Genomic DNA, 24,782 nt, shown 5'->3' on the forward strand with positions numbered 1-24,782 from the left:
TCCAAATTCTCTCTCTCCCCTCCCCCCACATTGAGAAGGCAAGCAATTTGACACAAGTTACATGTGTATGTGTAGTCATGCAAAGCCCATTTACATGTAAGCTATGTTGTGAACTTTTTCTTACATTTTTAAAGAACCCTGGGATGTTCTGGCTTGGTTGGGTCTCACTCCAAGTATTCTGTACACTTTCCCACTACTACTTTTCCAATATTTTGTAAGGCATTCCTATGTAAAATCTTTCACTTGCCATACTCTTTCATAAAATGTTTTGCAGATAAGTTTCTATCCTACACTACTGTCGTCCTAGGATGCCATGTGTTTGTGCTGAGCAAAGAATAATAACAATAAAAACTGATACTTTTGTAAGCCTTTAAGTTTAGTGAGGCAGTTTACAGACATTCGTGTCAGTTGATCCTCACAACAATCCTTTAGAGCAATGGTCTTAACTTTTTTAGTGTATCACAGATCTGTTTGGCAGTCTAGTGAAACCTCGGGACTACTCAGAATAAATTTTAAATGTGTAAAATAAAGTATGTTAGATTATAAAGGAATACTAGAGTATTTGATATTAGAATATATTTATAAAAATATTTTTTAAAATATTAGAATAGATTTATAAAAATATTTTAAAAAACAAATTCATGAATTCCAGATTAAGAATCATTCCTGCAGAATAAAGATGACAGGAAATATTCCAAACCTACAGATGTTGGCCAAGGAAGTTTCTGAGCTTTTGTCAGAGAAATTAGTTAAACTTCTCTAAGAAATCATGTTGGTTTATGTCATTGTCGTTTTCTTTATTTCCTATTTTTTGATATCGGTAGCTTGTTAGATAAAGTCTGCCTGAAACTGTTGTAATTCCATGGTGTTATGTTTTCATCTTTGATCTTCTAATTTGGTATTGGTTTAAGTTCAGGGGCCTCAAGGTCACATGTGGCCTCCCTAACTTAGAGCTTTGTGTTACTGAATCAGTGGTGTTACGACACATAGCAGATTCAGAAATTACCACACTGCCTCCTATTTACTTAATGTGTAAACTTTTCAGGGGTATGACCTGGGTATATATTTTGGTTAACAAAATACAGTTTGTGGTAGTTTGATGCATTTGATCATGTATCACAATCATCATTATGCACTGATTTTTCTAGATTCATGTAATTTCTTCATTTTGATACGGGTGTCATTTCTGGAGAACACCTTCCTGTCCACTCTCATTGCAGAATTTAACTCTTATGACAAAGAAAAAGAGTTAAGCAAAAACCATTGATGTTAGGGGCATCTCGGTGGCGCAGTGGGTAGAGCACCAGCTCTGGAATCAGGAGGACCTGAGTTCAAATACGGCCTCAGACCAGACACTTGATATTTACTAGCAGTGTGACCCTAGACAAGTCACTTAAACCCAATTGCCTCACCAAAAAAAAAAAAGAAACAGAAACAGTTGATACTGTGACTGCATCTCACTGTGTATGTAGTCGATAAACATTTGTTAAGCACCTGTTATATGCCAGGCACTGTGCTAAGTGCTGGGGATATAAATAAGAAAAAAATTATATAACGGAGGAAGAGCTTGCACCACAGGAAGCTAGAAATGGGATTGGGGCGGAGAGGGTGCCTGGAAGAAAAGCTCCCAAAGCCATGCAGCCAGGGCAGGAATGAGGGGTAATGATCTCTCTAAATAGATTCCCGCCTGTCTTCTGAGAGCAGGAAATAGGTCCCACTTTATGGTTCTCCATGACTAAAATTACTCATTCCGGCTTTTCAGAGTTCAGCTTTCTTTTAGTGTTCTTTCCATTTACGTTCTCATGTATTGTAGTCATTGTGTGTGTTGCTTTTCCGAGTCTTGCTTCATTGGCGCTTGGTGCACGGCTTTCTGTGCTTCTCGGAATTTCTTTTAGAGGTTATTATTGACAGTAACAGCCCATTATATTAGGGAAAAATTGGAAACAAGGTCTATGCCCATTGATTGGAGAATGGCCGAATGAGTTGTGGTGCATGAATGTACAGTGATGGGATATCATTGTGTTGTAAGAAATGATGAGTACAGCAAATGATCATGGGAAGACTTATAAACTCATGCAAAGTGAAGTCATCAGAAACAGGAAAATTATGTGCATAATAACTGCAAAGATGTAAATGGAGAGAACAATAACATGGTGATTAAAATTAAGTGATAAGAAATAGTAATGACCAAATTTGTTGCAAAGAGGGGAGATGAGAAGGCACATCTCTCCCTCCCCTCTTTGCAGAGGTAGGCAGACCTTAGTATGGAACTTAGCAGCTCCTGTCAGACTTTTTTTCTAGGTTAGTTGATTTTGCTAAGCTTTCTTTTCCTCTTTTTTTTTTAAAATTTTTTATTCTTTGTTATAAAGGATTTTTTTCTGAGTAGGGTGTGGTGGATAAGGGGAAGTGACATAAAAATACATATAAATAAGTTTTTAAAATATCCCATTATATTCATATGTATTTGGTGTCTTAAAAAAAAAAGAATTCTGAGTTCTTTTACATGGATTCTTATGTTTTCCTGTGTCTCCATAAAAGTCCTTGCTCAATTGCTTCATCATGGCATCAAGGTGACCTTGGGTTCTCATGGCTGTTCCAGGAGAGTGTAAGCTCTGACAGGTCCTTTCAAACTAGAAATCCTTCACGTATTTGCCCTTTAATAGACCATGGTGGCTTTGTTCAGAGGAGCTCATTGGCCGTAAGAGGATGGATTTTTTGGCCACCTCAACTTCCAAATACCATCAACCAAGCTATGGAGGGAGTATTATTAAAGAGACCAACAAAACAGATCACTAAAGTGTAAGAACTATCTAATATTTTTATGCTGTAGCAAGAAGAGATTGTTCTCCCCTTTTTATAGGGAGAGAGACTGTGAGGCCTGTAGAAAAATATGGTATAGTGAGAAGTGTGCTGGATTTGGAGACAGAAGAGTTACATGTTACAAAGAAGTTACATATTACAAACAAGAAGAGTTACAAACCTTCAAGTTAGATGTAAGTAGCTATTATTACCAGTCATTTCATTCTTCTTTTCTGATTGGATTGAGATAGGGTAGTTCCAAGAACAAGTTGCTAACCTACTATTGTTATTTTATTTTTAATATTTTTAGACTGTGATCCAGAGGGATAAATTTTTGTAATTGAAGAAGAGAATTGTGATGTCCACTTATTGAAAGCATCTTTGGGGCATCTTTGGTAGCAGATAGGATGACAGGATAATTTGTACCTCATCCTCTTCCCACACAGTTGGAGTTGATATTTTAAAATTTTTTCATTCCATGTAATTTGGAGATAGGAGTGTTCAATATGATAACAGGTATTAAAACTATTATTATATTTTTGAGGATCACTATTCTGTCTGGGTGTTTGTTGGCAACACTTCTGTCTGTAAAGATGCTGGACTTCCAGTATAATTTATTTGTCTAACTCTCAATGATAGTTTGGGGCTAATATTTGTAGTATGAACAATTTATTGTTTCTTAGCTTGCAAAGGTTAGTGAACTTCTGGTGGATAAATCTGACCATCTGATTGTGTCTTTCTAGGTGTCTAGTAGCTGCTACATTTTTGCAACCTGTAGTGATATGTTGCAGTTTCTACCACTTCATTGCATAATCTACAACAATAGAAAAGTCTCCCTCATGGTAACCTTTCTATACCTGTCTGATGTGGCAGTTACCTGATCGTAATCTCTAAAAAAACCCAAAAAAACAAACCCCTCTATTTCGATGAACAGATAGAATTTTTTGCCTTTTTGGCATCCCCAGCACTTAGCACAGTGCCTCATACTACAAGCAAGAATTTCTGCTCCGCTTTTGTTTTCTGAGTTCTATTTTGGATATTTATTTTTTTGTCTTCTTTAATCAGATGATGTGGTCTTTAGAGCTTATTGTCAGTACTGACTAGAAATTGATGTAATCTTCCAGTATCTTACCTGAGGTCTTCACTAGTTTTCTCAAGTTACATTCACCACAGTGGTATTTGATAGCTGACCTTAAGAGGGTTTTCTGGTGAGTTCCATCTTTCTTCCTTTGCTCCTTACTGTGGTAACAGCTGCAACATACTTTATGTGTACAGGTAGAAAAAAATTGTTTTTATATTCTTGGTCAAATATTGTGGAAGAATGCATTTGCTCACGATGATGATAACAGAGATGGGCTTTTTGGAATGACTGTGTTTTGGCATCGTTGGTCTGCTGTTTGTATTGGTGCAATGACAAAAGGGCCTAAAAACTCCATTCTGAGTTTGTCTCCTTTACTTTTTGCCATCTTGTCAGTATTAGGCAGCAGTTCTGGAGTTTGTGTTAAGTGTAGATCTTCATTAGCTTTAGATTTAAGTACCTTCCCCTCTTCAGATTTAAGTACCTTCCAATATCTACTCTTAACTAATCTAGATTTTTAATTGTGCACTCCATGCAGCCTCTGAGGCTAAGATGCTACAAAGTGTGGATTGATTCTCTGCTGCTTGTGCTCATTTTGGCCTGACAGTGAACACCAAGAAAACAGAGGTTCTCCATCAGCCAGCACCACACCATCCATATGTCGAGCTATTGGTTACAGCAAATGGAGAAATATTGAATGCCCGTGGATAAGTTCCCTTACCTTGGCAGTATATTTTCCAGAAATGTACACATTGATAGTAAGGTTGATGCACGCGTTGCCAGAGCTAGCTAAGTGTTTGGGAGGCTCTGAAAGAAAGTGTGGGAGAGAAAGGGTAGTTAGATTACTTACCAGACTGAGGGTTAACAGAGCTGTTGTGCTGACCTCATTGTTGCACTGTGAAACCTTACCAGCGCCATGCCAGGAAACTGAACTACTTCCATTTGAATTATCCCAAGAAGATTCTGAAGATCACCTGGCAGGATAAGGTACCTTAGGTACTGAGGTCCTTTCTCAAGCTAAACTGCCAAGCATTCAAGCTGTACTGCAGAGAGTGCAACTCTGATGGGCTGGTCACATTGTTTGAATGCTGAATGTATGCTTGCCAAAAAGACTGTTTTACAGAGAACTCACACAGGGCAAGAGCTCATGTGGAGGTCAGAAGAAGCGACACAAGGACACTCAAGGTCTCTCTGAAGAACTTTGAAATCAGTTGTGAGACATGGGAGACACTGGCACAGGACCACCCAGTAAGTAGTGCCCACATCAAAGAAGGTGCTGTGCTCTATAAGCAAAGCAGAATTGCAGTAGCAGAAAAGAAGTGTGACATGTGCAAACTTAGAGACATCTCCATTCCTGATGTTCATGTGGACTGTTTGTGCCCAAACTGTGATAGAGCCTTCCAAGCTCGTCCTGGTCTGATCAGCCACAGTCAGACACACTGTGCCTTGACTCCAACATAGTCATTTTGGTTTTCTTCGAGAATGAAAGACAATCAAGCAGTCTAGGTTTAGAGATGAAGCTATTTCTTATGCTTTTGTTATGATATAGTATTGGCAAGTAACAAGAGCATTCATATCTTGAATCCATTTCATGCAACTTGTAGTTTTTCTTTGGTGGTCAGCACCACATGCACTGAAATGTTTCTAGCTACTGGTGTATTGGATTAATTTTTTGAAGGCAGGCCACTCATTCTGTTACATTAAGCTGATTATCATGAGGTTTCAAGTAGGGTCACTCTATAACCCTTTGTTGCCCTTCTGTTGCTTAGATTCATAGGATCTGTTACATTTAACTGACCATTGTGCTGACCTAATCAGTATTATCATCAGAGTCCAATTGGCCAACATTTCAGGGTTCTTGTCTAGCCTTCACAGCTATGTTTGTGGTCTCAGGGCACATGGAAACCTCCACTGTGTCTGACATTCCTTTGCTTCACTCTGGTCCTCAAAGGAAATAACCAACAGACACCTGGTGGGATTCTTATCTCATGAGATACTTGGGCTGAATATGTAGTTCAAGTAGTCATCTGACTGGAGATGGTAATTGAATACATGGGCACTAATGAGGGCATCTGATAGGAAACAGAGATGATTGTTTGAATTTTGCCTTTGAAAGCCAGCTGATCTTCTGTGGGCTAGAAGGGAGGGCAGTGATAGCTACAGCCCATTATTGATGACTTCATAAAGGGGCTTCCTATTTTTGCTTGACTGTTCTTATCTGTTCCAAAGGAGGACTTCTGCTTATAGGAGAGGGTAAGGTAGTGATAGAGAGATAAACTTTTTTTTTTTCTTCAAGAGAAGAACATCAAGGGGCAGCTGGGTGGCGCAGTGGATAGAGCGCCGGCCCTGAAGTCAGGAGGACCTGAGTTCAAATCTGGCCTCAGACCGAACACTTGACACTTACTAGCTGTGTGACCCTGGGCGAGTCACTTAACCCTAATTGCCTAAAAAAAAAAAAAGAAAAGAACATCACTAAAACAGTAAAATCCACAGAAGAAAACAGTAGGAAATTTAGAAAGAGACATAAAATGTTGCTCCCATGTTAAATTTAATATGCTCTCATAAAAACCTACCTAACAGGTTCACAGTTCTTCTTTTTGTTTTTTGTATATTGAAATGTTTGTGTTGGTAATTGTTAACCTTGTAGAAAAAATTTCTTAGTGATATAATCAAAGCCCTTTTGAGGGTCTTTGAGTCAGTGTCTTTGGGCCTTTAGGGAATTTCCCCCCCCCGGGATCCAGTAACAACAAAAGGAGATATATTAGATTGCAGGCTCATTGAGGGCACCATTCATATCTTTTCTCTAATATTAGTCAGCATACCCAGTTCTGTGTCTGGAATAGGCACCTATCAGTTGCTGAGATGGTGGTGGCTTTTTCCTAATGCTGTATTGTACTATTGGTTCCTATGCAGTACTTTTGTAATCTTATCTGTGTAAGTTATTCTGAAATCAAAGGAAAAACTATTAAAATTTTCTCTTTGCTAAAGGCATAATAATTATTTAAGTTAATAATAATGCTTTATGACTTATAAGGCACTTTCTTTGCAAAAATCATAGCATAACTGTCATGCCCATTTTATATATACAGAAACAGATTCAGAGATATAAGGTAACTTAACAAGCGTTCACATAGCTAGTGAGTGATCAGCGTCAGCGCTCCTCATTCCAGTATTCTTTCTACTACACTGTGCTTCCTTCATCACTTATAGATCTGAAAGAGAATCTTAGAGCCTGTGTCTCTCCTCCCAAAAATGAGAAAACGAAGGCCTGGAGAGATTCTTTTAATTTTCTTTGGTCTTGAACATATTCTAGTTCTTTCTGCCTTATCTTGAAACAAACCTTGTCAATAACCAGTGATTATATCCCTAGATTCAGTAATGTTGCTGATAACACCTTATATGTGTCTTGTTCTGTTAAACTTTTTTGAAAACAACATTTGTAATATTAACTGAGCTCTTGCTTTCCCGCATCCTCTCATCCTCAGGAGGCAGCAGTATGTTGGGAAGCTCAAGTTTGCCTCCTTGGAATGTGCCCCCGGATCGAAGAAGATGGTTGTGGCTACGGAAGAGAATGTGATTGCAGCACTGAACTCCCGAACAGGTGCTATCTGTGAGTGACCTCAGCAGGCCTTAAACCCCCTGGGGCTGAGCTGTCCATGCCTTTTACTTTCCAGAAGATACATCTGCTTTGGATTTTTTTCCCAGTCTTGACATGTTTGAATAAATATTTAATATGGCCATATAGCCAGCCTTTGGGGTTTGTTCCTGTTTACGTCAGACCTTTTTCTAGGTCCTGAATGCCTTTAAACTGAGATGCCGTCCTTGTGTTGCACACATCTGTGTTAAGGGGCTGTTTTCTCCCCTAAGCTTCATAGACTGCCTTGATTTGTTCAGGTATTGTTTTTTCACGTTAAACTTGTGGAAAGTGATCGACAACTATGGCTTTCCCCATATTCCAGTAAGTTTAGTTTATATCGACATTCTCATTTTGCAAATGTGGAAACAGTGCTTATGACTTTCCTACGCCCTGCTCTCATCCCACCCGTCCCCGACTTCAGTAGGGACTACTCTGTAGATAAATTCTCTCTCTTGATGCTTGTCGTCCCAAGTCTCTGTGTCCCCTCTGTTCCACTCCTGAGAGCAGGGTTTTCCTTTCTTGCTTTTTAGTGTGGCGCCATGTAGATAAGGGTACTCAGGAGGGAGCTGTTGATGCCATGCTTCTTCATGGGCAAGGTAAGCAGAGGTGTTCTTTGTTTTCTACAGGTTAGTATCTCCTTGTCCCCTTACATTTGTTTCCTCTTTGGGATCAGTTCCATTTTGTATAAGGGAAAAGACAAAGTACCCCCATAATAGCTGTTAGAGTTCATCAGTGAGAGAGGGCACCCTCGAGGTCTTTGGGAGGCTGTTGAGCTGCAACGTGGGGCAAAGGGATAATTTTGGTCTTTTCTTTTCCAGATGCACTCACTGTATCCAATGGGGGCCGCATCCTGCGCTCTTGGGAGACCAACATCGGGGGCTTGAACTGGGAGATGTCCTTGGATTCTGGCAGGTAGAGGAAGGGCTGTTTCATCTTGGTTGAGACAAGGTTGTAATTCACCAAATTACGGGTGTGATTGGACATTCCCATCAACCTCTTGGATATTTCCCCAGGAATTATAGGAATTAGCACACTGTGTGCTCAGCTCTTGGTGTCTGATGTTTGGGATTATAGAACTGTACTTTTCATTTATTGATTCAAGAATTTATTGAATACCTATTGTGCAGAGCTCTGTACTTGATATTATTTTGTTCTTGTATAATACTTAGATGGATCTTTAATAATAATAGCTGAAATGTAATTAGCACTTTAAGCTTTACAAACTCTTATTTTCTATAACCCAATGAGGTAAGTTGTATAATTACTATCCTCCCTGCCTTGTAAATGAGCAAGGGGGCTCAGAAAATAGGGGACTTGTCCATGGTTACACAGCCAGGACATGTCAGGGCTGGTCCTTACATGGGGCTTGTCTCATTAAGAGGCCAAGCTTCAGAAATAAAAGAGGTGAAGTTACTTACATTTTAGGATGTCAGGCTAAGACACCACCTGAGTTTTTGTAAGTATTTGCTCATAAGTATTACCAAGTATTTGATTAGGTTTTTGAGGCATTTGCGTTCATTTCTCCTTATCTTGGAAGGCACGTTGATTTTGTTTTGTCTTGTTGCAAGGGGAAAATTGACACTACAGGAGTTAAATGGTTTCCCAGGATTGCTGCTTAGTTGTTGATCTGGGATCTCAAGTAGTCCTTGGCTTCTGCTTTACTAGTCCAGTGAACCATCTTAACGGATAGAGATTCTGGTGGATAGAAGCTTGAAGCAGAGGTTGTGAGAAAGACAGCATCAGTGTTGGTGGCAGCAGTACTGGCTTGCCTTGTAGTGACCACCTTCTGTGGCTCTCAGGTTGTTTCTCTTCCTTCCACTTGAGCCTCTTGCTATACTATGGCTCTGGGAGGTTATGGGAGTAGTTGCCTTGGATTTGGAGGTTTCAGAGCTTCTGTATTCCTTCTTAGAGATTTGCTTAGAGAGAGAGAGGCAAGAAGAAATGGTTTGTCCTCAATTGGCCTCCCTCCAAGTTGAGCCTCCAGACAGATCTCCCCTATTCTCTCCTGTGTTCAGTTTTCAGATGGCCAGCCTGGTGGGTTTGCAAGATGTGGTGAAATATGTGGCAGTGCTGAAGAAGACCACGCTCACTCTTCATTACCTTTCCAATGGACACCAGAAGTGGGTGGAACAGCTTCCGAAAAGGTGGGAACTTGAACTCTGACCTGCTGGTGACTGTCTTATCCTCTTCTTCATAATTCTCAAAAGCCTTTTCATTTCCTCTTTCTTCACCAAGGTTCCAAGAACATTTATTATTGGACCATCTTTTGTTCAGGGTTTAATGCCTGACCTTGTTTAGGTCTATGCCCCTGGGACTTGACTGAACCTGGAGGTCACTTTGCAGGGAGAGAAGCTCACACCACATTTCTTTGTGGGCAGTGAAAGTTCAGAGAGCAAGAGATAACTCGCTTATCCTTGTCCATTGATCTGGTTCCCAGCATGCTTAATCTATTGAACCCAAGGGGCTACTGTATCATAAGATTGGAACAGCTCACTCATCGGGTAGTCCAGTGTGGGTGTGGAGGAGGTCTGAGGGCAATTGGCATTGAAAAAGAGAAACTTGAAAAGAATGGCATAGGGGAGATGGCCATAATGAGGGTGGGGTCTCTGGAGCTCATTTTGGTGGCCTTTCATGCTGGGGAGCCCACAGGCTTGGGGTGACCAACACAGGATTGTCTGGTTCTGAGGCTGAGCCTGTTGTCTCCTGCCCTTTCTCTCCTCTCTTAGTGAGAGCGTTCAGTATCAGATGGTGTATTCATATGGCACTGGAGTGTTGTGGGTCCTGGGGGTTGTTCCCAACAGTCATGTGAATGTCGTGACCTTTCATGTGGAAGATGGTGAGATGGTTCAGCAGGTATGTCTTGGTACTGGGCGTCAGGGGTGGTTGGGAGGGAATGGCAAGACTATTTTCACCTATTTGCAGGATGGGGAGGAGGGAGGTTATCTACCTGGGCGGGTGAAGGGGGCTGTGCCAGGCAGAGGAAGTTGTATTTGTCTTTTCCCTTTAGGCACATCCAGGCAAACAGAGAAAGATGTGGGCAGGGAAGTAATAATTCATAGTGATCTATCGCCAGTGCAGACTGGTCGCTTCTCTGCAGTTTAGAGTCTCAGAGTTGCCCAGGGCCCACAGTACATGTCAGAGATGGGCACCCAGTCTAGGGCTTCCCGATTCTGTTGGTGACTCTCTATTCACTAGGCTGCACTGCCTCTATATCTTCATTTTACAGCAGAAGAAACTGTGGTTCAGAGAGGTCACACAGCTAGTGAATGTCAAAACCAGGGCTTGAACCAAATCCTCTAACTCTTAGACCAGTGGTCTTTTCCCTGTACTACAGAATGCTATGGAGAATAATAGAATAATACCTTAGTGGTTCAAGGGACTGGCAGCTATCTCACTAGTATAGGTACCACCTTTGCCGGTGTAGATTGCAAGCCTTTGAGGAGCTGCTGTGGCCTTGAGGTTCATCATCCTACAGTCAGCCTGGGGAGCCTGCTGCACTTTCCCTGGGCTGGGTCTCACAGACCGTCTTTAGGCTGTGCTGAGGCTGTCAGCCTGGGCTGGAACTTGGCTGTGCCCCTCTCTCAGCACAGTGGTAGGGGACATGGTGGTCACCTCTGTCCCACAGTGAGGCATTGGAGGAATTCAGTAGTGCATAGCTCAGATGTAAAGTATTTATGTTAAATCTGTTCATTCTGATAACTACAACATAAATAATTTTACATCCAGCCAGAGAGGGATTTAAGAAGGCTTGGGATTGTGGTATAGATGTGCCTTTCTTTGAGGTGAGGTCCTGTGCTCCCAGTGGAGGTGGGATCTTCTTCCTCCAGAAGAGTGGGGTGGGGTACATTAGTGTAGGGTTAATCCAGGTGAACCATGTGGAGTAGTTGATTGAGGGAAATCTGATTTCAGGACTTAGAGATACCTGGATTCACCTCCCATCTCTGACATGTGCTGCTTCTGGGCCCAGAGACAAGACATAACTTCTGAGATTAAAATGTGCAGAACAGGTGCTAATTTGCATTGGCAGGAGTTTTTTTCACCAGGAATTTCCTGCACTAGTGAAATCCCAGGACTGGCCAAAAAACTAACCATACATTTGTATCTTCATTCAGGACATGGCTAAGACATTAAACTGTGTCCTAATAGACCCTTATTCTGTCCCGTCCCCCAGGTCAGGGTTTCTGCACCGTGGCTGAAGAGCTTAAGTGGGGTTTGTGGTGTGGTGGGCAAGGCTGTGCTGGTATGCCCTGACCCAGGCACACGGTCCCTTTTCACTTTGGCCCTGGAGACAGAAGAGGAGATGAAAAGAACCCCACTGCAGGTGAGAGAGGCCAGAATACTCACTGCCTTCTTGTACCCGGTGGGTGCCTAGCCTTTGGGATGGGGAAGGACAGAAGTCTTCCCTGGGGCTCGTGGAGAGTTGACTTGCCAGTCTCACCAGGGCTAAGCTTGGGGGCATCCAAGAAGGTTGGGCTTCTGTCAGATTTCACTGTCTGTGGATTGTAGGTGACTGTGCCACCTGCCTCCCCTTGTGCAGCCTGATTCGTATCAGGCTCTAGCTCTCCTGAGCTGTTCACAGTTGTGTCTGGCGCTGCCTGTTACCTGGGCCCTTGTCTGCTGCTGCTCTACTTGTCCCTCCTATCTCCCAGGCCCTTGAGCTTGAATTTGGCCAAGGTTTCCAGCCCTGGGTCCTGCCCACCCAGCCCAGTCCCACAAGTGCCTCCCGGCAGCAGTTCTTCTTGCAGCTAGCCCCCAGCCATTTTGCTCTGCTGCAGTACCGCCCGGAAGGCCTGAGTCTGCTCCGAAGCTTCCCACAGGTAAGAGGCATCATTAGCGCTTCATGGGACTGCTGGGGGGCCAGCTCGAGGGACTAAGTTATGCTTTGGGGACTCTGCTATCAGAAAGTCATTTTTCCTGAGGCCCAAAGTCAATGGCGTGTTCCTGAGGTCAGTGTGAACTGGTTTGGAAGGAGTTAGCCTTGGGAGGAGAAGTTGGTCAGCATTCCTTTTGGAAGAGGGAAATACTTTAGAACCTTTTTGGTTTCAAAGAAACTAATTACATGCCACTTACTCATCCAGGAGGCCACAGAAATGGGAGAATAATCTTGAGAGCTAACTTCTCCAACACTGAGAGCTTTGCTTTGACCTTTCCTAGTGCTGGGGCTGGGATTTGGGCTTCTGGCTTTAGGTTGAGTTCCAAAAAGGTCCGGAGGCTCTTCCAACACTAGGCCTAAATGTCCTTCTTGGAGAATGCCAGGCCCAAGTGGGCCTTCTTGGAGAAGCACCATTCCACTGTAGTTACTGGCTTATGTACAAATAATCGTCATTTAGTAATTGACCCTTTCCTATTTCCCAGACTGCTCTGGTGAGCTTTGGTACCAGTGGGGAGAAGACTGTGGCAGCTGTGATGACCTGCCGTACTGAAACTGTGAGTATGTGCATTGGGGAACATGAGTGATTTTCCTCCTGTGAGGGCAGGACATGAATAATCACTAGAATGCACCTGGTGATGGGATGTGACAAGTAATTAGCTCACTGAGAATAAGAATTCTCACATTTCTGGGGTACATGAAGGTTTACCAAGCACTGCCCTTAGAACAACCTTGTGAGAGAGCTAACACAAGTATCCTTATCCTGCCATCCTGGAGTGGTCAGATAACGTGACTGTGCTGTCCAGGCAGAGAGCCAGAAGTGGGGCTCCAGCCCAGGCCTCCTTCTGAATCCATGTGGGTCGTTTTCTCTACCATGGAGATTGCATCAAAACTTCAGCTGAAGTGTAAGGAAATTCCTCCGCAAAGGATGAGTGTTCATCCCATTTTAGGCCTGGAGGGCTCTCAGTTCTGCGCTGAAAGAGAACATGGTACTTGTCAGCTAAATGAAAGATAAGCTGAGCTTCCTTTATTGAGAATGGAAGAGGGAACTAGCATTTATTAAGTCCTTACTATGTGCTGGCACTCTGCTAAGTGCTTTACAAATATTATCTCATTTGATCCTCACAACAGCCTTGGGACTAGGTGCTATTATTATCCCCATTTTTTTTTTACAGTTGAAGAAACTGAGGCAGACAGGCTAAGTGACTCATCCATTGGGAGCATTAGGGTTTGGTTGGGCTTTATGGGTGGGAATGTTATAAAAATACTGGGTTTGATGAGAAATGGGCCTGGCTCTCAACTTAGTAATGAAGACTCAGGAGAGGAACATTTGTTTTCATGGATTATAGATGGTTATTTTTCTTCTTTCTTCCTTCTGTAGCAAAAAGGCGGGAGTGTTGAAGAGACGACATTGACAAAGAGCGCTTTTGACAAGTCTAGCACACAGGTGAGGCAGGATCAGGCAGCTGGCTCTGAACCATCAGAACCTGCAGTCAGTTAGTGGAGCAGTTTGGGTTGTGAGGGAAGGGTGAGGGGATTCCTGGCTCATGGGCCCCTGCCGGTGCCTGTGTCTGTGTCCACCATGTTGAGGGGCTTCCAGGGGACCATAAATAAAGCCATATCTCCACATGTGCTTTAGAAGGAGGCAATAACTTGGGAAATGAGAACTCTTAGATTTCATTTCCTGTGCCCTCCCTTAAACCCAATTATGTTATGGGGTTTTGGCTAGCCGATAAAGATGAGCAGTCATTTGTCCCTGGACTTTCACCAAGGGAGACGTGTGACCTCAGCTAGCAGCGCCTAGTGCTCAGTGCCTTGAGTGGTTGGTTGTCCTTTGGCCCTTCAACCGTCCATCTCAGTGATGGATCCCTTCCACTGGCCCTGCCTCCTCTGGCTTCGTGACTTAACTTCTCCCGTCCTACACAATCCTGATTGATGACTAAACCCCTAACTTGGCCTTTTTGCTGGGGGTTGCTTTTTTCTAAATACACATGTTGGGTCCCCATTCTCTTAAGCCTCCAGTCTTCTGACCTTTTTGGAGCCCTGTCATCATCCCGTGACCTTTGTCTCCTCAGGAAGCCCTTGTCTGCACTAACCAAACTTACACCATCAACCTGTACTTGGCAGAGACAGGACGGCGGCTGCTTGACACCTCAATCACCTTCAGCCTGGAACAGAATGGCACCCAGCCCGAGCGGGTAAGTGGAACGAGGACCCTTCACTTGGACCCCTGTTGCGGTGGGTATTTCACTTCTTATAGAATACCCTGAGTGCCAGAGAATGGAAAGGTTATAGCAAACTTTCCCTGTTAAGTTAGGAATCTGTGGTCAGGGTCTCTAATGTTGGCTTTGCTTTTGATTCGTTGTGAATTTAAGTCAACTACTCTGTGCCTCAGTTTCCCCATCTGTGAAATGGAGGAACTAACCTGTCTTTTATTTAGTGGAATATATTGACAGGATGAATGAAATAATGCCTGTAAAAATGCATTGAGCTCGAAGGAAAGTTCCTGAACAATGTAAGGACACATTAGGATTGCTGACAATAGGATAATACTTCTTATAGGAAGTAGCATCCTCTTTGGGGCCTAAGCAATACTTACTGTTTTGGGCTATTCATGTTAGCCAGGCCCCCGTGTCTTAACATTTCCCTGGATTTTGAATTCTGGAGTTGTGCTGACCACTGCTCTCTCTTTGCCCCTGTGCTCAGCTGTATATCCAGGTCTTCCTGAAGAAGGATGATTCAGTGGGCTACAGGGCTCTGGTGCAAACAGATGACCACCTCCTCCTCTTTCTTCAGCAGCTGGGTGAGTAGTGCCCTCTCAGCCCATTCCCTCTAGGACATGATATAATGGCAGGGTGGGACCCAGCAGCCTCTGGGCCCATCTGCCTTTCTCAACATTAACAGAACCTTAGCTTCTCTGGGTTGAAGGGGACTTCAGAGATTATGGGGTCTGACACATATTGGGGTAGCAATCTCCTCTAGTGTCTGCTCCAAGACCTCCTGTGACAGGGACCCCACTGGCCCTGGAGGAAACCATTCTGTTTCTGCATAGCTTTGATTGTGAGGAGGTTTTTCCTTATGCTAACCAAAATCTGCCTCTTGAAAACTGCCCAAATCTAGAAACCCTCTGATTCTGCCCTCAGACTAGGCACAGAACAAAGCTGATCACCCTTTTGCGTGCCTGAAGACAATAGTTATTTTCCTCTAAACCTTCTCTTCTCCAGGCTAAACATCCCCAGTTTCTTGGCCTGGTCCTTGGGCTCCAGTCCTCTCAGGAGAACTTGGGCAAGCCTAGAGAATCTGGTAGTTGACACAAAACCTAGACCATTCTTTCTGGCACACAGGCTACAATGACTGTGGGCCCTGGAAAGGGGCTTTTCTTAGTAAATGAGGGGAGGGTAGGCTTATTATTATTGACTTGGAGCTTTTCTCTAGCTGGAAAAATGCTGCTCTGGAGCCGAGAGGAATCACTGGCAGAAGTGGTGAGCTTGGAGATGGTAGACCTGCCCCTGACCGGGGCCCAGGCTGAGCTGGAAGGAGAGTTTGGCAAGAAGGCAGGTGAGGAGTATGTTATCCTCCTGGCATGGGAGGACCTGGAGGAGTGGGTGATTCTGGGAGCCACCAAAATTGGATGAGCAGATTTCTGCTTTTCTCTGTTGGACCTTAGGGAGCTTGTCATTTAGGCCAAGAAAGCCATCTCCCCACTCCTTCATCATTATTTTCCTAGATCCAGAACTAGGTGCCTCATTGTTCCTGGCCAAGGTGACTGTGGCCCTGCCTTTATTTCTCTGTTTTCTGCTTTGTTCCCTGGAGGGGGAGGAGGTGGTGAGTGCAGCTCAGCTGGACTCCAGCCCCTATTCTCTTAGAACATGAGGCCAGGAGTCTAAGATGACTAAGGCAAAGAGGACCTCAGTCATGTGGCCTCCAGAGCCATTTCCACTCCCATCCCTTGCAGTACTTGGGGTCCAAACTAACCTTGACCCTGCTCCCTTCCCTGTCCCCTCCCCCCTCATTGTTGTACCTTAAGGGTTAATTTACCTTCCTTCTTTGTTTCCGCCACCTGGATCCAGCTATTCAAGGTAAAACCTGATCTCTGCTGCTCTCTTGCCTTTTGCCTGCTCACATTGCTAGCTTTCTTTGGCAGCCTTTCCTCATCTGGGATTATTGTTGAGGGGCCCCAAACTCTGCCATTACAGAGGGGCCAGAATAGACCACACTGCTTGCTGTGCTTGGGACTCATCCCTTTGCCAATCGCTCTTGTTTTCCCTGAGCTGAGAGGGAAGCACCACCGCCAGCCATATAGACAGGGCCTGTCAGGTGGGCCCTCCATTCTAGAGTCTGAGGCCGTGCTGAAGGCCAGCTCCGGTGATTAAAGGGTAGTGATGCCGTCTGGGAAAAAGTGGGAGCAACAAGTAAAGGGGGGATGGAGGCAGGAAAGGGTTCAGGTTTCATGGTGAGGGACAGAATTCTGGGACAGCAAAAGCCTCTTGATGGCTGTAGTGGATTGAGAATAAAATGGTGGAACTGTTAACAACATGGCTGTGACCCTGCTCAGCCTATCCTCCGTCCCTCAACCTGCTCCTCTCCAAATTCCTGCCAGGCTGTTTGCATCAGACACTGGAGCTTCAGGTTGGGAAATGAATTGTGAGCTGGTCGCCTGGTGTGGGAATGATTTAAGCATCCCTAAAAGGACTCCGTGTTTTTGTGTGGGCTGGCCCCCGGATTCATTACACTTTCCTTGTCTCCAGATGGCCTTCTGGGGATGTTCTTGAAGCGCTTGTCCTCCCAGCTCATCCTGCTGCAGGCCTGGACCGCCCACCTCTGGAAAATGTTTTATGATGCTCGGAAGCCTCGAAGTCAGATTAAGAACGAGATCAATATTGACAACCTGGCAAGGGATGAGTTCAACCTCCAGAAGATGGTGGTGATGGTGACCGCCTCAGGCAAGGTGAGAAGAGGAAAGGGTCCAGAGGCCAAACCTCCCAGAGGGCAGAGATCCTCTCAACAAGTTTGGAGTGCCGGCTATGTTCAGAGTGCTGTGGTAGGAGTTGGGGAAGATTAAAAACAACTGGGATAAAGTACAGGTCCTGCTACCATCCTGGAGTGTAAGGTTGGGCCCCGGTGCCTAAGAGACCAGTGCAGATGGCGGTGACACCAATGTTACATGCTCCAGAGAGATGTGAGGGGAAGTGCTCTGGGAAGCCAGAAGGGGGAGGCTGGGCCTTCTCTGGGGAGATTGGGGAAGGGTGCCTGGCAGAGGAGGCATTTGAGTGGGGCTTTGAAGGAGGGACAGAAATTCAGCGGGCAGAGAGAGGGAAGGAGGGAGCCGTCGGCCGGGGTGTCCTTCCGGCTGTTCCCCAGGTGACTGTGCTTCTGCTTCAGCTCTTTGGCATCGAGAGCAGCTCGGGCACCATCCTGTGGAAGCAGTACTTGCCCAACATCAATCCGGACTCCTCCTTCAAGCTGATGGTGCAGAGAACCACAGCTCACTTTCCCCACCCCCCTCAATGCATTCTGCTCGTGAAGGACAAGGTGAGGCCTGCATCTCTGGGTTCTGGGGTGGGGGTGGGGGGGCTGTCCCCTTGTACCTTAAGCCTTTGTCTTGTGTGGGAAGTTGTAGATTAAGTGATGCAGGGGCAAAATCTCTGTTTCCTCCTACGTATTGTGGCACCGTGACTATTTAATAGTGTATGGGGGCAGTGCTGTGGGGTTTAATGGCATCCTGTGTCTGAGATCACAAGTGGGAGGGGCTGGGAGGGCCCATGGAGGTGAAAGGACGTGGGTAAGGTTCCACAGCTAGTCAGTGGCAGAGCCAGGATCTGAACCTAGGTTCTCTGACTCCAGGGCCAACATTGTTTCCGCTGCTCCTGCTTCTTTCTACCCTGTACCAGCTCTGTGACTCTTGGCAAGTCATGTTATAAAATGGTAATAGCCTCAGGCTGAAGTAATGCTGTATCTTCTTGAGACTTTTATTTCATCAGTGTTGGGAATTCCTGGCGTGGAAACCGTCTCCACAGATGCAAATCAGCAGCTTTTTGTAATTTATTTTTCAAGTTGCTTGGGTCACTGAGGTTAAATGAGGACTTGACCACATAGCTACGGGTCAGAAACAAGGTCTTCCTGATCCCAAGGCTGGCCTCTTGACTACTCCACATCGTCACATAGTATTACTTTGTTAGGAGGAGGAGTAGAGCATAGCAAAAGGAATATTGAACTTGAGGTTAGAAGCCCTGGGGTCGTCTGGGCTCCAACACTAGCTGTGTGACCTTGGACAAATTAGTTGACCTCTCTGAACCTATTTCTTTATTAGAAAAATGAGGATAGTGTACCTCATAGAGTTGGAAAGAAAGTGCTTTGTAACTCTTAAAACCCAATGGAATTATGAGCTTTTATCATGAGGGACAGACCTGCCACTATCCCAGGCATGTATGAATGTGCTTCATGTGCTCAAGTGTGGTTTTCCTTTGGGGGCGGATCAGCCATTTTCTTTGCCTATTGGGGAACAGGACCTGAAACTCTTGGGGGTCTGTTTTTCTGACACTCAGTGGCTTCATATGGGTGTGCCCCGGGATCTCCTGGGGACCAGGAGTGGGCTGTGGAAGCTGCAGCTTCTGGATAAGCTGCCCTCAGGTGAGGGGGGGAGGCCCAGAAATGGCTCCTGGGGAGTGAGAGCCAAGAGTAGTTGCTGCACTTTCCCACTTTGGTGGGTTTCTCCTCAAGTAGTTTCTGACCAATTTTGGTGGCCTGTTTTAGAAAACAGGAAGGAGTTCTCTGTATGTCTTCAACCCTATTTTTGGGAAGTGGAGCCAGGTGGCTCCTCCCGTGCTGAAGCGACCCATCCTGCAAGCCTTGCTTCTGCCCATCATGGACCAGGACTACGCCAAGGCTCTGCTGCTGATTGATGATGAGTACAAGGTACCTTGTGGCATTCAGGGCAAGCCAAGGGCTCATCCCCAGGACTGCTGGCCTGGAAGTGCTAGCCTCTGTTGGTCTGCTCTCCTGGCTCATCCCAAGTGACTGGACTGCTGTTTCTCTAATTATCCGATGAGACTGAGGGCTGTGACACTTTTTTTTTGGTCTTTTTTAAAAATTAATTTATTTTGATTTATCAATAATCACTTCCATATGCTTTTGAGTTTAAAATTTTTCTCCCCCTACCTCCCTAACCACCCTCCCCAAGATGGCACACAATCTGATAATAGTCTATATGTTTACATTCATATTAAACATTTTCACATTAGTGATGTTGTAAGTAGAAATTAAAACCAATAGGAGGACCAATCAGAAAGAGGAAACAAAACTCAGCGGAAGAGAAAAAAAAATAACAATTCGGCTTCCCTAGTTCTTTCTTTGGTACACTTTTTCTTAAGTAGAGTTTTGTTGTTGTTATAGTAGCTGTTAACATGACCAAATATTGGCTCTAAATTGAGTGGAGTTGCTTTTGTTACCCCTCTCAGACCTTATGTGTTATTCCCCTTTTTTGTTATAAGCTTATTAACCATCAGCAAAATAGTCAGATAAAAGGTGAAATACTGAAAACTCAAAATAATTTACAATTTTTTTTAATAATGTTACTATTAACTTTATGACAAAATTACTACAAAATCACTTTCTTGTTTTTGCATCCCTCTCTTTGGTATATTTATTACCCTCTTACCCTCATTTTGTTGCTGTTTTTAATCATTCTTATTTTTAATGTTATTTAATTAGCTACAATAGCTGTGTCTGTGGCTGTTGTTCACATTGCATTACTTTACCTAAATCTTTCTACATTTCATTCTTAATGAGTAAGGGCATCCCTGAAGGGAAGATGATAATGAGCCCTAGGAAATGGACATAGGGAATGCTGAGCTTTTCCCCTTCCTTATTGCTCTGGCTCTCCCCTGCTCTGTTCCACCCAGGTCACAGCTTTCCCGGCCAGCCGTAACGTCCTGCGTCAGTTACAAGAGATGGCGTCTTCCATCTTCTTCTATCTTGTAGATTCGGAACGGGGCCGACTGTCTGGATTCAGGCTGCGCAAGGTAGAAAGGAGCCCTCTCCGTTGAGGAGAGCCCAGTGGTGGGTGGGTGGGTGGGTTTGTCTGCAGCGTTGATGGGCTGAGATGGGAGAGTGTGTGTGTGTGTGTGTGTGTGTGTGTGTGTGTGTGTGTGTGTGTGTGTGTGTGTGTGTGTGTGTGTTTGTCTGTTTGTCTGCAGTGTTGATGGGCTGAGATGGGAGCCAAATTAACCAGCGGTTTTTAAACTCAAAGTGACATCAGCCTGGGCCAGAATTTAGAGTCTCGAGAACTCCTTCCCTGCTGTCCAGGGAAGTAATGGTCTGTTGCATTCTGTTTAGAGGTGGAATAATGAGTCACCTTTCACTAGAAAGATAACACTTTCCACTACATGAGGAGGGTGTAGGCTTTGAGGTGTAGTTTTAACCTACTTAACCATTTTAAAAAATGATCATAAACCTAACTAACAAATAATCAAAATAAAGATCATAACTCCAACAAATTATATAATTGTGATTTATTTTTATAAAAATATGAACTTTAAAAAATTAATGACAATAATAATTTTTTTTTGGTTGAACTTAAAATTAAGAGACCTGATTTCTAATACTTGCCCTGATACTGTGCGGGACTGTAGATAAGTCTTTTGACTTCCAGGCCTCAGTTTCCTTTTTTATAAAACAGCTAATACTTGGAATACCTCCCTCAGTGGTCATTTTTGGAAAGTGCTCCGAAAACCTGAAGGCGTGACATGATTGTGATTTTTATCGTTCTTTGTGTTCCTCCCTGTTTTCTTGTCTGTGCTTAGAAAGGATTTTTTTTTTAAAGTGTAGACATAGTATTGTTATGCTGTTTTTTTAATGTTGCCTTCTCTCTGCGTTACTTAATATGTTTTTCCATGTTTCTTTATAGTGTTTGTCTTTTTAAACATTGTCTCCTACATTATTTTTTCCCACAATGTATTCTACTATTTCCCTGTCCTTGTTGAATAACTTGTTATAGTGTGTTACTCTTCCCAGTAAAGTAGCTATGAGAACTTTTGTCATGCTGGAGAGAGGCTGGGGGGCAAGTTAACTTTTAGGAGTTGGCTTAGACTTAGCATGGTCCAGCTGTATTCTTTATCCTGTTCTCTTTCTTTTTAAAATTTTTATAAATTTATCAACATTCTCCACAAATACAAATGAAATAGGGAGTAAATCTCAAAACTCTAACGTCCAAACAGATTTGATTGGAAAACTAGTATGATACTAATTCTCACAAAATAATTACATTACTGAAAGCTCCCTGTACAATTGTATTCAGTGTCTTTTCCTTATTTTGCTGAACTCTTTATCATTTCATAACAAGTTTTTGCATGTTTATTTGTATTCTTCAAATTTTTCCTTTACTGTGTTTTAATCAGTCACTACCAACTGTCTTGTCCTTCCTAGGCCCCTTTGTGAATAGCTATAGCAAAGATTTGTGAGACTGTAGGGCCAGGTGAGGGGTGTGGTTTGTCTGTGATACAGTAAAGCTTCTAGATGTACGTGGGAAGCAAACCCAAGGTCTTGGCCTCATTAGCACAGGGCTGGAATGAATGGAGGCCCCAGTGCCAGTAACCAGCTACTGCAGAGGAGTGATTGCTGGAGTAGAACTGTATACACCAAAGGTGTCTATGATCATTGTCTTTAAGGCCCACTGCGAATCGTAATGTGAAAAGCAGAGTATTCTTCCTTCAAAGTAAGCCTAAGGTCTTACCTGTTAAAATGTTGGCAGTGGGTAGGACACTTAAGTGTTAGTGAAATGTAACAGAGGGCTGGCATATTGACCATGGTTGAGCTCAGATGTGGCATAGTAAAACAGACGGAGCCGGTGGGGAGACCTGGGGTGGACACCTTCCTCAGATGCTGTGTGACGCTGGGCAGGTGAACATCTTTGAACATCAGATCCCTTAACCATAAAAGGGGGTCGCAGTTGCCCCTCTCTGTCACTCAGGGTCACTGTGTGGATTAGATGAGCTAAAAATGTGTATGAGATGCTTTATCAAGTTTAGAGTGTGATATAATTATGTAATTGTTACTAACACTAATAGTATGGAATTTTGAGCTATTATTCTACGAGACTGGCATGATCTAGGAGAATGAGCGCTCGAGTAAACGTCAGAAGACCTGGATTCAAATCCCAGCTCTGTTCCTTTTGACCTTTGTGACTTTGGGCAAGTTACTGATCTTCTCTGGGCCTTACTCTCTTCATCTGTAGAGAGGTTGGACTGGTGGAATGCCAACTTTCAGTCCTCTGATCCGGTTCCACAAACACTCACTAGGCTTCAGGCTGGGCTGCACCATTTCCTGGGGACACGAGGCCAAACCAACATGGCCAGTTCCTGGCCTAGTCCCAGGAGTTCACATTCTCCTCAGCAGCAGCAGTAGCAGCGTGTCAGGCTCAGTGACCCAAGCTATGCAAATATTGGATTGAGACAGAACATAGAGAACAAGTCAGTTATCTGTCTCTCATTCCTTCTCAGTGGTATATCATATCCCACAAAGAGGTAGCTGCTGATGGACAGAGCGCTGGCCCTGGAGTCAGGAAAACCTGAGTTCAAATTCTGCCTTGTACACTCACTAGCTGTGTAACCCTGGGCAAGTCACTTAACCTTTGTTTGCCTTAGTTTCCTCAACTGTAAAATGGGGATAATAATAACACCTACCCTGAGGGTTATAGTAAGGCCCAAATGATCTGGTGTTCATGAAGCACTTAGAACAGAGCCCAGCACATTGTAGGTGCTCTGTAAATGCTTGTTCCCTTCCGTTCTTGCTGTCTGTCACTGTCTCTTCCCTCTTTTTGGCAGGGCTATTCAGTCTCAGTTGTCATCATTATATACTTAGACTCTGTGACATAGAGCTTATAGAGTTCATGGAGCCTGGACTCGCCCGCCTTGAAGACTTCTAGCTCTGATTCTAAGACATGGCCTCTGGTTAAAGCAAGAGTTCCAAACTGTTTTTGTGTCCTGGCTCCCTTTGGCAGTTGGGCAAAGCCTACAGATCCCTTCCCATAAGAATAATTTTGAATACATAAAATAAAATAGATAGGATTAGATAGGAAACTGATTATATTGAAATACATGTGTAATTTTTTTTTCCCATTCAAGTGCACAGACCTCAGGCTAAAAACACCTGGTCTAAAAGAACTTAGGTTCTGTTAGTAAATGACGGTCTTCATTTGTGTGGGGTAGCAGACAGAGTGCTAGACTTCAAGTCAGACACCTGAGTTTGAATCTTGTATCAAATTCTTACAAGCTGGGGCATCTTTAATAAGGCAGCCAGTCTCTCAGAGCCTCAGTTGCCCCATCTGTAGGATGGCGGTGATAAGACTTATGTCAGAAGGGAACTGTAAAGCATTATATAAATATGCTATTATTGTTATTTGCTATTATTACTAATAATGATGATTCAGTGAGGATTTTCTCTCATTTGGGGAATTCTTTGAATTGATTCCTGCTTTTTCTAGCACAGAGATCCACCATCATAAGCCATGGTGACTTCCAGCACTCTGCCCCTGACAGGCACCATTTCTACTTGTGGACCTTCTAGGAGTGAAAAACTAACTTTCCCTTTTCCCTGCCTCAGGATTTGACAACAGAGCTGAGCTGGGAGCTGACCATCCCACCCGAGGTACAGAGAATAGTGATGGTGAAGGGCAAGCGGACCAGCGAGCATGTGCACTCGCAAGGCCGAGTGATGGGCGACCGCAGCGTGCTCTATAAGGTACTCCTCTTTGACCTGTGCTCATCTCCACACTTGTGCTCCAGTGCTTTGACCAGTGGTGAGGAGAGGAGGACAAAGGCCCTCATGCTGTGTCCTCTACATTTCAGTCCTCTTCTGATTCCTCCTTAGGGGATAGGGGGATGGCTGTCAGCCCTCAAAGGCTGTGCTGGTAGGACATAAGCCATGACAAGTAACTACTCTCTGTGTAAGGTCCTGTGCTGCTAGCTAAGTTCAGAGACACTTAGAATCAGAGAGTGGGCCACCAAGGGACTTAATGTTTTTGTCTACACAACTCTCTATTAAGTACAGAGGGATTGTGATTTGCCTCAGTGGAGGGGAGGGAGTACCCATGAGAGCACTGAAGATAGTGTTGAATTGGATGGCAGCTTCTGGACGATCTGAGACTGGAGAGGAGTGGAGAGGAGCAAGGATTCCCAGCACCAGGTGCTAGGATTAAGACCAAGGGACTGGGGCAGCCAGGTGGCACAGTGGATAGAGCACTTGCCCTGAAGTCAGGAGGACCTGAGTTCAAATCCAGTCTCAGACAAGACACTTTACACTAGCTGTGTGACCCTGAGCAAGTCACTTAACCCCAGTTGCCTCTCAGAAAAAAAAAAAAAGACCAAGGAACTGTAGCAAAAGCCATTTTCTGTGGTCATCTT

General features: G+C 44.1%; 1 protein-coding gene across 2 annotated transcripts in view; it reads left to right on the forward strand.

Moving 5' to 3' along the window:
• The window catches only part of LOC114028505 (ER membrane protein complex subunit 1-like), a 34,439-nt gene that overhangs the window by 2,883 nt on the left and 6,774 nt on the right, over positions 1 to 24,782 (forward strand). Inside the window, exons 2-19 of one of the 2 annotated variants that reach the window (XM_027842768.1) lie at positions 7,363 to 7,487; positions 8,045 to 8,110; positions 8,333 to 8,426; positions 9,530 to 9,658; positions 10,241 to 10,367; positions 11,686 to 11,835; positions 12,164 to 12,331; positions 12,870 to 12,941; positions 13,766 to 13,831; positions 14,460 to 14,582; positions 15,091 to 15,187; positions 15,820 to 15,942; positions 17,133 to 17,332; positions 17,767 to 17,916; positions 18,229 to 18,309; positions 19,138 to 19,299; positions 20,286 to 20,405; positions 23,983 to 24,120. In XM_027842768.1, the coding sequence (XP_027698569.1) occupies positions 7,363 to 7,487; positions 8,045 to 8,110; positions 8,333 to 8,426; positions 9,530 to 9,658; positions 10,241 to 10,367; positions 11,686 to 11,835; positions 12,164 to 12,331; positions 12,870 to 12,941; positions 13,766 to 13,831; positions 14,460 to 14,582; positions 15,091 to 15,187; positions 15,820 to 15,942; positions 17,133 to 17,332; positions 17,767 to 17,916; positions 18,229 to 18,309; positions 19,138 to 19,299; positions 20,286 to 20,405; positions 23,983 to 24,120 (2,191 nt within the window). The remainder of the gene's footprint in view (positions 1 to 7,362; positions 7,488 to 8,044; positions 8,111 to 8,332; positions 8,427 to 9,529; positions 9,659 to 10,240; positions 10,368 to 11,685; positions 11,836 to 12,163; positions 12,332 to 12,869; positions 12,942 to 13,765; positions 13,832 to 14,459; positions 14,583 to 15,090; positions 15,188 to 15,819; positions 15,943 to 17,132; positions 17,333 to 17,766; positions 17,917 to 18,228; positions 18,310 to 19,137; positions 19,300 to 20,285; positions 20,406 to 23,982; positions 24,121 to 24,782) is intronic. The other variant, XM_027842769.1, reaches the window with a different exon arrangement.

The sequence above is a fragment of the Vombatus ursinus genome, unplaced genomic scaffold, assembly GCF_900497805.2.
Source record: "Vombatus ursinus unplaced genomic scaffold, bare-nosed wombat genome assembly UNPS02014884.1, whole genome shotgun sequence".
In the NCBI taxonomy this organism is placed as follows: Eukaryota; Metazoa; Chordata; class Mammalia; order Diprotodontia; family Vombatidae; genus Vombatus; species Vombatus ursinus.